This window comes from Microcaecilia unicolor, chromosome 3, assembly GCF_901765095.1.
Source record: "Microcaecilia unicolor chromosome 3, aMicUni1.1, whole genome shotgun sequence".
NCBI classification, from domain to species: domain Eukaryota; kingdom Metazoa; phylum Chordata; class Amphibia; order Gymnophiona; family Siphonopidae; genus Microcaecilia; species Microcaecilia unicolor.
This window is the reverse complement of record NC_044033.1, coordinates 45,863,905-45,875,990: the sequence shown is the minus strand read 5'-3', so window position 1 is coordinate 45,875,990 and position 12,086 is coordinate 45,863,905. Positions and strand designations below refer to the sequence as shown.

Here is a 12,086-nt window from a genome sequence, read left to right as displayed (position 1 = left end):
CAAAAAAACCTCTGAATTTATTATTTTTTTTATATTTTCTGTTATGTATATATTATTTCATTGATTATGTTGTAAATACTCTTCTGTCAAGTTCAAAATACTTAATCCGGGGTACTTATCTTATTCAGTAGCATTGGCTATTGGGCACGCTCTACAGCGCGAACTCCTGTTTCACCGTTGCTTCTTCAGGAGCTGTACCCTATAAAACATTTACAACAAAATGATCTTACTCAAAGGGAAGGAGAGCTATGCAAGTCAATTGAGTATCATTAGTTGTTCCACGTTTACCTTATATTATACCCCGTCAGGCTTCTCAAAGTAATACTGTTGCCAAGATGACGCCCTATTTTTAAATGGACGCCCTTAACATGCTCCAATCAGGTCGCTTTAGAAAATTTAAAGGGACTCTCTCCTAATCTTTCTCTCTTCATAAAAAGGCTTTCCACTCTATTCAGCTATTTAGACCCTTAGGTATTAATGTGTCAAGCCTATTAATCCAACGTTGTTCACGCTGCACAAGTCTACAATCCCTATTTCCTCCTCATATGTCTGCTGGAATTTGGTCAATTATAAAACATTTATAGTCCCAAAAGGTATGTGTTGTTTCAATACTATGTACAACCAACGGGGCTTCCAATTTTTGATATTTTATATTATGTTTATGGTCACTCAGTCTTTGCTTTAATGTTCTTTTAGTTTCCTATGTACAATTTTTTACAGGGGCAGATCAGAACATAAACCACAGATGTGCTATTGCAATCCGTGTTATATCTTAACATGTATTTTTTGTTGGCCAGTGGATTAATAAAACAATTAATGGAATACATCAATGGACAAAATTTGCAATTACTGCACTGGTCATGTCCTAAGGGCCCTGCCTCCTCTCGTTTTGGTGTTGTGTATTGTAATGATTCTCTTAAATTTTGGCCCCGTGCATATGCAATCCTTAACTGATGGTCGTGAAAAACAGGATGAGCTTGCATGATCCTTGAGTGTTTTTTAAGCACCGCTATTATATCGCCCATACCCTGTGTGTATTTCAATACACATGTCTGTATTTGCGAATCTACATTAGAGTGAGATTTTGGTTGGAGAAGTTGAGTGTATGCTGTTTTTATAACATGTTCCGGGTATCCTCGATCTTCAAATTTTTTATTTAATTCTCTGGCTTGTTTTTTTGAAAGTACAGAAATGACTACGTATCCTACGAAACGTAACAGTTGTGAAAAAGGCAGACTTGTTTTGGTAGCAATTGGATGGTTACTGGTAAAATGTAGCAATGTATTTCTATCTGTAGGCTTGATGTAAACGTCTGTACAAAACATTTTATGTTATTGTATTATTAAGACATCCAGAAAGTTAATCTGTATTGATGATTGTTGCATTGTGAAATTTAAATGTACATCTCTTGTGTTCAGCCAATCTACAAATTGCTGCGATTGAGTTACATCACCAGTTCATAGCAAAAAAATATCATCTATGTAACGATACCATTTGAATACACACTGTGACCAAGGATTAGTCGACAACCACATTTTTTCAAATTGAATCATATACAAGCAAGCTGTAGACGGAGCACATGTGGCCCCCATCGCAATTCCCTTTTTTTGCTGAAAAAACTGATCGTTGAACAAAAAGAAATTTTTAGTCAAGGCAATTGTTGCTAATTTTATTAGGAACCACGTGGGGATCTGATGAGGATGCTGTCTGCTTATCCTAGAAACGTGTTTAGAATCCAAACAGTCCTTCTGTGGAAGCGAAGTATACAACACTGTAACGCCTAACGTGACCATCAAAAATGGTTGTTCACCAAATTTAATGGTTTCCAAAATATTTAATAGATGAGTGCTGTCCCTCAGATATGTGGAACTTTCTTGCACCAGCGGCTAGAGAAACCAGTCTACATATTGGGAAAGAGGTTCAAGGATCGATTCTGTGGACGCCACTAACGGTCTACTAGGAGGGGTATGTATATTTTTATGGATTTTTGGAATGTTCAGGGTGTGAATTCTGGATAGTGAAACCTTCACAGTGATAAAAATCGAAAGTGAAGGCGGAGCTCTGAAGTCTTTTCCTCTGTAGCTACAACACTGTAAAATTGCAGAAAGGAGAGTTTAGCTTACTTTATTAGCTAGTTGAATTGCAGACTCTGAGTAAATATAATGTTTGAACTGCTACCCAAAGATAAGTTTAAAAAGTGGTATTTAATGGTAATAAGTCAGAGGAACTGAAACAAGTATCTGTAAACCTGAAAGATGTAATCGTTTATTGCTTATTAATTTGATATACCATCTTTCATGCAGAGTCGAGGTGGTTTATATAATATTTCTAGGTAATCAATAGAAATAAAACAAAATAAAACATGGAAAAGAAAATAAGATGATACCTTTTTTTTGGACATAACTTAATACATTTTTTTGATTAGCTTTCGAAGGTTGCCCTTCTTCGTCAGATCGGAAATAAGCAAATGTGGTAGATGACAGTATATATAAGTGAAACATCAAAGTATTTCAGTGACAGTCTAACAGGATGGGGGTGGATAGGTGAGAGGAGGGTGACAAACAGAGCAATACAACTTTATGGTTTATAATGGGCTAGAAAACCCAGATCTGTAATTCCTGTCTGTTGGGTGTCAAAATATTCACTCATTCTGACTTCAAAGGTCTTACGTACCTGTATTGTTTTAAAGTTACCTTTCAGGATTCTTACTATGAAATCACTGGTACAGTATTCTGGTTTTGTAAAGTGCTGCCCCACAGGGGTGGAATCCTGGCTGGTACTGGCATTCTTCATGTGATGTCTATGTAAATTAAATCTTGTCTTTAGCATCTGGCTTGTTTCTCCAATATAGCATCCTTCGTTACATTTTTTACACTGAATGATGTATACCACACTGGAAGATGAGCATGTAAACGATTCTTTTATGTTGAATATTTTTCCTTTGTGAATTACTGTGGGGTCATGTGAAATGTTTTGGCATAGCTTACAGCTGGATATATTGCAAGGATGTGTGCCATTCTCTTCTTTTTGAGTCTGTGTTGGGAGTTTACTTCTGATTAGCTTGTGTTTTAAGTTGGGTGGCTGTCGGAAAGCAAGTACTGATGGGGATGGGAATATCTCTTTCAGTAATTCATCCTCCTGGAGTACAGGCTGAAGATCTTTTATGATTTTTCTTAATTTTTCGAGCTCTGAATTGTATGTCACTATAAGGGGGATTCTGTCTGTGGCTTTTTTTTTTTAAACTATAATAAAGAACAAAATTACTGAGCATATAAATAGGTATGGATTAATAGGATAAAGCCAACATGGATTTAGCTGAGGGAAATCTTGCCTCAATCTGTTACATTTCTTTGAAGGGGTGGATAAAGGTGAACTGTTTGATATTGTGTATCTGGATTTTCAGAACGCTTTAGACAAAGTACCTCATGAACAACTCCTAAGGAAATTAAAATGTTATGGAAAATGAGGTAGTATCCTGGTTAAAAAAAAAAATCAACAACAAAAAACAGAGTAGGGTCAATATTCTCAGTGGAGAAGGATAGATTTGTGCTGGGTTTGTTTTGTTAACTCATTTAGACCTCAGCATATAATAATCCATTTGTGTTTTCATTTCAGGCAGCCAAAATAGGGAAGGAGATTTCTAACCATCTTCTTTACTCCTGTGGCTACAAAGATTTTAGATATTCTTTTCTTTAAAACATATTTATTTTTATTATGAATTATTGATAAACTACAATACAATCATGCATAATAATAAGAAACACATACAAATGGCATACCATGACTGTTCAGTACACTACTTACAAGAGCACCAAAGGCTAAATAGATCTTAGAAATTCTATGAAAATGTTTCATTTTCGAAAATGTGTTAACAGAGGAATTGTAAATTACTTTTATTGTTGTTTTATCTTTTGTAATTCCTAGATATTTGTTCTAGTTTCTTTTAGTGTTAACAGCTTAGAGCTGTGTGAGTGGTAGCAGTCTACAACAGGAGCTGTTAAGTTATGTTCTTTTTAACATTTATAAAGGATCTGGAAATGAGAATACTACTTAAAACATTAATAATGAGTCAGGTGATCAAATTTGCTGATAACACTTATTCAAAGTTCTTAAATGACAAGAGGATTTTGAAAAATTGGAAGAAGACCTTATGGCTTACACTGGCTCCCACTAAAAGATAGAATTACATTCAAAACCTGTACCCTGGTTCATAGAATTATCCATGGAGAGGCCCCGATATATGTTAGACCTTATAGACCTACCAGCAAGGAACGCAAAAAAATCATCACGTACATTCTTGAATCTCCATTATCCCAACTGCAAAGGACATAAATATAAGTCAATATGCATCAAACTTTTCCTACATCTGCACGCAACTATGGAATGCATTACCATTGGCCATAAAAACAACTCACGATTTGACAACCTTCCGGAAACTATTAAAGACTAACCTGTTCAAAGAGACTTATCATTCTGACCCTCTTAAATGAACTGACATCACAACTTTTCCAGAACAAGTTAACATTGAACTTCTCTCATTTCTTTACTTTAATCTCATTGACACTATTGAATGTTATGTATTATCCTTGTTCTCAAATACCTGAAATGTATTGAACAGCTAATCATTTCTAACTTATTTTATATTTTTTGTACTTTATTTGCAATAATACTCTGTATTTTCATTCTGTTAATGGCATTACGGCATAATGTAAGCCACATTGAGCCTGCAAATAGGTGAGAAAATGTGGGATACAAATGCAGCAAATAAATAAATGAGACTGCAGGGAAAAGAGAGACTGTTTTGGGTGTATCGTGGTCTGATAGGAGGACTTAACATGATTTATTTTTGCGGGAATCTACTTTGGACATAATAAGTTTGGATATAAATTGTTTACCTTTTCTGTTGCTTTTTACTTATCATTGCGTTTATTTCAGTGTAATATATGTGATACACAGTGTTTGCAATTTGATATTCTGCTGCTGTGAAACAGAAGATAGGACATGCAGTATTCTACTTTCAGCCATGTAACATCAATATGCACAGGGCAGTAATTTGTTTAAAAACATTGAGCTGTGTAAGTCCCATGGCAGTGATTGTTCTCGGTCTATGAGCATGTGCTATGTAGAGTGCAGTACTAGCTAGTTTAGCAATGGGATATTGGCCCTGTTGAGGGACAGTGGAGGCTGGAATAACTATAAAATGGCTACCCAAGTGTCATTCCTCTTGCTTCTGTGGTCTTTACAGGCTTCTGCAGCATCAGAATGAGGAGCTACGGCAGAGGCTGTCATACACTGTCAACAAAGTGGAATCTTTGGAAAAAGAACTGGATTCAGGCCAGCACTTCCTGGAAATGGAGCTCAGCCGGAATCGGGAGGAGCTGGAGAAATTCAAGGATAAATTCAGGAGGTACAGTTGGTCTCTGTCTACCATAAATAAATAAGTAAATAAATAAGAATTGCTCATAAATCCTATAACATTGCTACTGAAGATATAGCATGTTTTATTTGAAAGTTGTTAAGTAATCGTTGCCACTGCAGCAGTTCAGTGACTCTAGTACTTTCGAAGGTTATTTTGTATGGCCAATGAGAACAGAGGATCGTGTAAAGATCTGTTTCAGCTCTCTTAGATTGTATTGATCCAGGAGCTCTGTGAGGCCATTTTTTCCTTCGGCATAAATATTTAGTCACCATTTCAGTTTACATGCATTTTCAACACGTGGGAAACACTGTTTATTTATATCTAGCGATTGTTTGTTGTCCCACACCCTAATATAATTATATTTAGTAAGATTTAATGCTAACAATTACGGATACATGCATGTGGGCTCTAAAAATCCAAGGAAGCAGTTCAGTATAGATGATGAAATACTGTATTTCTGTGCATGAAAAAAGAGTTCCTTAGATCATAGTATTTTTTTCACCAAGAGGATGGTGGATACTTGGAATGCCCTCCTGCGGCAGGTGATATTGATGAAAACCATAACGGAATTCAAAAATGCGTGGCATAAACACATAGGAATCCTGTTTAGAAGGAATCAATCCAAAGAAGCGTAGAGAAGACTAGGTGGCAACACAGGTAATTGGGAGGCAAAGCCTGTAATGGGCGGTCTTCTGCGGTCTGCCCTGATCGTGGCTGCATAGATTTGGATGGGTCGGAATGAAGCTTTTCCAGGGCTTCTATGATAACTTCAGAAGTTTTAGAACAAGGACCGTGCTGGACAGACTTCTAGGGTCTGTGCCCTGAAAATGGCAGGGACAAATCAAGATCAGGTATACATATGTTGTATCACCTCATACCTTATCTAATGAGTTTATCTTCTTGGGCAGACTGGATGGACCATGCAGGTCTTTATCTGCTGTCATTTACTATGTTACTATGCTAGCTTTTGAAATGCAAGTTTGTTAGATAAGAACATTAGAATAGCTATCCTGGGGCAGACCGATGGTCCATCTAGCCCAGTATCCTGCTTCCAACAGTGGCCAGTCCATATCACAAGTACCTGGCAGAATCCCAAATAGTAGCAAGATTTCATGCTATCAATTCCAGGACAGCAGTGGCGTTGTCCATGGGGTTTGCACCAAAAGACATGAGAAAAGACTTAAAAGACCTGAATGCATATCCCTCAGAGCAGGGGTGCCCAAACTTGTGCAAGGGGAAACAGCCTCTCAGGTTTTCAGGATATCCACAATGACTATACATAAGATTGATTTGCATTCACTGCCTCCTTAGTATGCAAAGCAATCTCATGAATATTCATAGTGGATATACCGAAAATCAGGTGATTAAATTTGCAGATGACACTCAACTATTCAAAGTTGTCAAAACACATGCAGATTGTGAAAAATTACAGAAAGACCTTAGGAAAGTGGAAGACTGGGCATCCAGGTGGCAGATGAAATTTAATGTGGACAAATGCAAAGTGATACACATTAGGAAGAATAATCTAAACCATAGTTACCTGATGCTGGGGTCCACCTTAGAAATCAGCACTCAAGAAAAGATCTAGGTGTCATAGACATACGCTGAAATCTTCAGCCCAGTTTGTGGTGGCGGTGGCCAAATAAGCAAACAGGATGTTAGGAATTATTTGGAAAGGGTTGCAAAATAAGACCAAGAATATTATAATGCCTCTGTATTGCTCCATGGTGCGACCTCACCTTGAGTATTGCGTTCAGTTCTGGTCGCTATATCTCAAAAAAAGATATAGTGGAATTAGAAAAGGTTCAAAGAAGAGCAACCAAAATGATAAAGGGGATGGAACTCTTCTCATATGAGGAAAGGCTAAAGAGGTTAGGCTTCTTCAGCTTGGAAAAAAGATGGCTGAGGGGGGAATATGATTTGAGATCTGCAAAATCCTGAGTGGAGTAGAACGGGTAAATGTGAATCGATTTTTCTCTCAAAAAGTACAAAGACAAGGGGACACAATGAAATGACATGGAAATACTTTTAAAACAAATAGGAGGAAATATTTTTTTACTCAAAGAATAGTTAAGCTTTGGAACTCATTGCCAGAGGATGTGGTTAGCATATCTGGGTTTTAAAAAGGTTTGGACAAGTTCCTAGAGGAAATGTCCATAGTCTGTTATTGAGGTGGATTAGTAGCATTGAATGTTGCTACTAGTTGGATTTCTGCCAAGTACTTGTGACTTGGGTTAGTAACTTTTGGAAGCGGGATACTTGGCTAGATGGTCCATTGGTCTCACCCAGTGTGTCCATTCTTATGTTCTTATCTGACTGGCTGGGGTTCCCACAGGATAGATTTTGAAATCACTGCCTTAGAGAAAAGAAGGGATAAGGGGCAATATGATGCAGATTTTTTAATACTTTAAAAGCTATTAATAAACATAAGTTTCTTCCAGAGATGAGGAAGCAGTAAAACCTAGAGGACATGAATTGAGGTGGCAGGGTGGTAGACTTAGGAGTAACATCAGGTAATACTTTTGTTTCATGGAGTGGGTTGTAGATGCCTGGAATGCCCTTCTGGGGGAGATAGTGGAGGTGTAAAGTGTACCGGAATTCAAAACTGCATGGGATAAGCACAGAAGATCCCTATATAGAGATAGTGGATACAAAGACAGTGACTGAATTCAAAAAAAACTTTACTTAAACACAGAGGATCCTTTAGAAAGAAAATATTATCAAAACGAAATTGTGTTAAGATTGGCAGGTGTGGTGCTTTTTCAGCAACTCCAGTAGTTGGGAAGTATGGCTAGTGCCAAGAAAACATCTACAGTCTGTGTCCCGCATATGGCAGCCAGGTCAGTTACTATGGAACTTTGTAAGTCTAAGTGCGTTGAAAACACGCCTCCACGTAACCTAGGCTCAGGAAAATTGACTTGATACTTAAATTGTGAGTCCCACTATTCAGAATGGCTTTGATTTGTTTTGTAATTAGTGTAATTACTCATTGGCAGTATACCTCTAGTTCCATTTTATTCTTAGGCCAAGAAAAAAGTGGAGCCAGTCAATAAAAATAGGAACCAGATGATTCTTTATTATACTCAGTGACTGAAAACAAGAAAAACCTGACACAGCTGTGTTTCGGCACAATATGTGCCTGCTTTAGGGGTAGAAAATTCTAAAAACAGAAAATAAATTAAAAGGACAGAAAAAGCTAAAAATCAAGCATATTAAAACACCAAAGATATAAACATAAAAAGCAGAGATCAAAATATCCATGCTTATTCTTTCATGTAAACCGACTTTGAAAGTAATAGTATTACGTTTAAAGAGAAATAGCACAATGTATGCAATCAAATTTTTACTGTATGTAATATGGAGACTCTTAAATAGTTAACAAAGAAAAATAATGGTATATGTACACATATAAGTGCTCTACAGCAAAACAGTAATCTGTTCAATGGAAGTAGCATACCTTGTTGAAAATAAAAGATGTTGAAAAATGAAGCGAAACCCTGGTTCTATATTAAATAATTCCTTGTCATCAACTTGCACAAAACTCAGTGAGTGAAAATGCATTTGAAAATATAGACTGTCAGAGATAAAAGCACTCAAATGATGCTGAGTAAATTACCTACTGTGACCCATCTCTTACTATTACTACTACTACTACTGCTTATCACTTCTATAGCGCTACAAGGCATATGCAGTGCTGTACACCATACATGAAAAGACAGTCCCTGCTCAAAGAGCTCACAATCTAAATAGGACAGACAAACAGAACAACTAAGAAATAAGGGAATTAAAGAGGTGGGGATAAAAGGGTACAGGGCAAGTGAGTAGTGGTTAGGAGTCAAAAGCAGCGTCAAAGAGGTGGGCCTTTAGCCTGGATTTGAAAACGGCCAAAGACGGGGCTAGACGTACAAGCTCAGGAAGTCTATTCCAGGCGTGAGGTACAGCGAGGTAAAAGAAATGGAGTCTGGAATTAGCAGTAGAGGAGAAGAGGACAGACGAGAGATTTATCCACAGAACGGAGTACCCGAGGGGGGGGGGGGGGGCGTTTCATTCTCTGTGGCAGTGGTGGTGGTAAATTGGCTGGGAATTGAGTAATCCTGAATGCTTCTTTAATTGTAGCTAATTACGATTACGTTTTATTCCTTTTATCATATTGCCCAAGATCCTTCTATAACACTAAATGTCTATTTTCTATTATATTTACACTGATCATTATGTATTGTAAGCCACATTGAGCCTGCTAAGAGGTGGGAAAATGTGGGATACAAATGCAATAAATAAATAAATTCCGTCTTGAGTTTATTGATCTCATCTTTCAAAGCTGATATTTGGAGACAAATAGAACAAGCTCTTAGGTTCCAGATAGTTTGACTTAGAATTAAAACAGAACATGTATTGAACTGAATGAAGGTCTTGTTGATGTGATTCACAAGTATGAAAAGATATGCGATAAGGAGTAGAATTGACCAATTATGGTGTAATGAAGATACTTGTCCCTTGATTGTCCTAGGAGCTCACCTAGGGGTGGATGGGATTATAGAGTCAGACCCTCTGCAAGTGAAAAGATAGGTCTATATTTTTTGTTGTTTTTGTTTTTAATAGGATAGAATAGAAGGAGTTTATCAGAGAGATATTAAGAGCAGGACACAGGTAACATCAGTTTACAATCAAGTCTGAAAATGCTTAGCTCAGAAAGCTCTCAAGGTAAACTAAGGGTTCTGTTTTTTCTTTTACCATACAGCTGTATACAATTCCCCCCCCCCCCCCCCCCCCCCCCCGAGGCACACAGTCCGAGTCACCAGATGCTATGTAACCAAATTGAGTGGATTAAGTCTCTGGCACTGAAGATTCAAAACACAATTCTAATAAATGCACCTTTAAGACAGACACCAGATTCACCAGAGTCACCAGATCCTATGTAACCAGATTGATTGGATTAAGTCATTTGGCCCAAAAGGTTCAAAATACAGTTCTAATGAAAGCACCTTTAAGACAATTCATACATAAAAATATGAAATCACTGGCACAGAATTTCAAAACACAGTTCAATAAAAGCACCTTTTAAGGCAAAATTGTTCTTGCATTGTGATTACATATTTTTATGCTGGTATTAAGTTATAGGCAACAGGATAAAGACAGATTAGAAACTTTTAGAGGTCAGACCCTCTGCAAGTGAAAAGACAGGTCTATTTTTTTGTTTGTTTGTTTTTAATAGGATAGAATAGAAGGAGGTAAAGTCAGCAGTTAATTAGGTAGATATTAAGAGCAAGACACAGGTAACATCAGTTTACAATCAAACCAAGTCTGAAAATGCGTAGCTTAGCTTAGACAGCTCTCAAGGTAAATTAAGTGTTCCGTTTTTTTCTTTTACCACACAGCTGTATACAATTGCCCCTCCAGTGGCACACAGTCTGAGTCACCAGATGCTATGTAACCAAATTGATTTTCTTAAAATGTCTGCTTCTGGAAAAAGCGAAAGTTGGCCTTAAACACTCATATTGTTTGAGTATATGCCAGTGTTTAAGAATACTCTTTTTAATATCATTTGAAAGATATGAATGCCTCAGAGTGCAAACCATACTTGGTTTCATTTTGATCTTTTTCTCTTTGAGCAAACTTTCATGATTACATAAGTACATAAGTATTGCCATACTAGGACAGACCGAAGGTCCGTCAAGCCCAGTTTCCGACTGTGGCCCATCCAGGTCACAAGTACCTGGCAAAGTCCCCAAACAGTACAATACATTTTATGCTGCTTATCCTAGAAACAAGCAGTGGATTTTCCCCAAGTCCATCCTAATAATGGCTTATGGACTTTTCTTTTAGGAAGCTGTCCAAACCTTTTTTAAACCCCACTAAGCCAACTGTTTTTATGACATTCTCTGGCAATGAATTCCAGAGTTTAATTACACGTTGGGTATTGAAATATTTTCTCCGATTTGTTTTAAATTTCCTACTTGTAGCTTCTTTGCTTGCCCCATAGACCTAGTATTTTTAGATAGAGTAAATAGTCGATTCACGTCTACCCGTTCCATTCCACTCATTATTTTATAGACCTCGATCATATCTCCCCTCCGCCGTCGCTTCTTCAAGCAGAAGAGCCCTAGCTACTTTAGCCTTTCCTCATAGTGAAGTCATCCCATCCCCTTTATTGTTTTTGTCGCCCTTCTCTGCACCTTTTCTAATTCCACTATATCTTTTTTGAGATGTGGTGACCAGAATTGCACACAATAATCGAGGTGTGGTCGCACCATGGAGCAATATAAAAGCATTATAAAGTCCTCATTTTTGCTTTCCATTCCTTTCCTAATAATACCTAACATTCTATTTGCTTTCTTAGCCGCTGCAACACACTGAGCAGAGGATTTCAATGTATCATCAACAACGATGCCGAGATCCCTTTCTTGGTCGGTGACCCCTAACTTGGAACCTTGCATTACGTAGCTATAGTTCGGGTTCCTGTTTCCAACATGCATCACTTTGCACTTGCTCACATTAAATGTCATCTGCCATTTAGATGCCCAGTCTCCCAGTCTCGTAAGGTCCTCTTGTAATTTTTCACAATCCTCTCGTGATTTAACAACTTTGAATAACTTTGTGTCATCAGCAAATTTTTTTTGTTTTGTTACATTTGTACCCCGCGCTTTCCCACTCATGGCAGGCTCAATGC

The 12,086-nt window shown here is 37.4% G+C and overlaps 1 protein-coding gene across 1 annotated transcript in view; it reads left to right on the top strand.

Annotated features, from left to right (window-relative positions):
- TJAP1 (tight junction associated protein 1) overlaps nt 1-12,086 on the top strand; it is a 111,037-nt gene that overhangs the window by 70,603 nt on the left and 28,348 nt on the right. Inside the window, 1 exon segment of the mRNA XM_030195870.1 lies at nt 5,246-5,407. Within this exon segment, the coding sequence (XP_030051730.1) occupies nt 5,246-5,407 (162 nt within the window).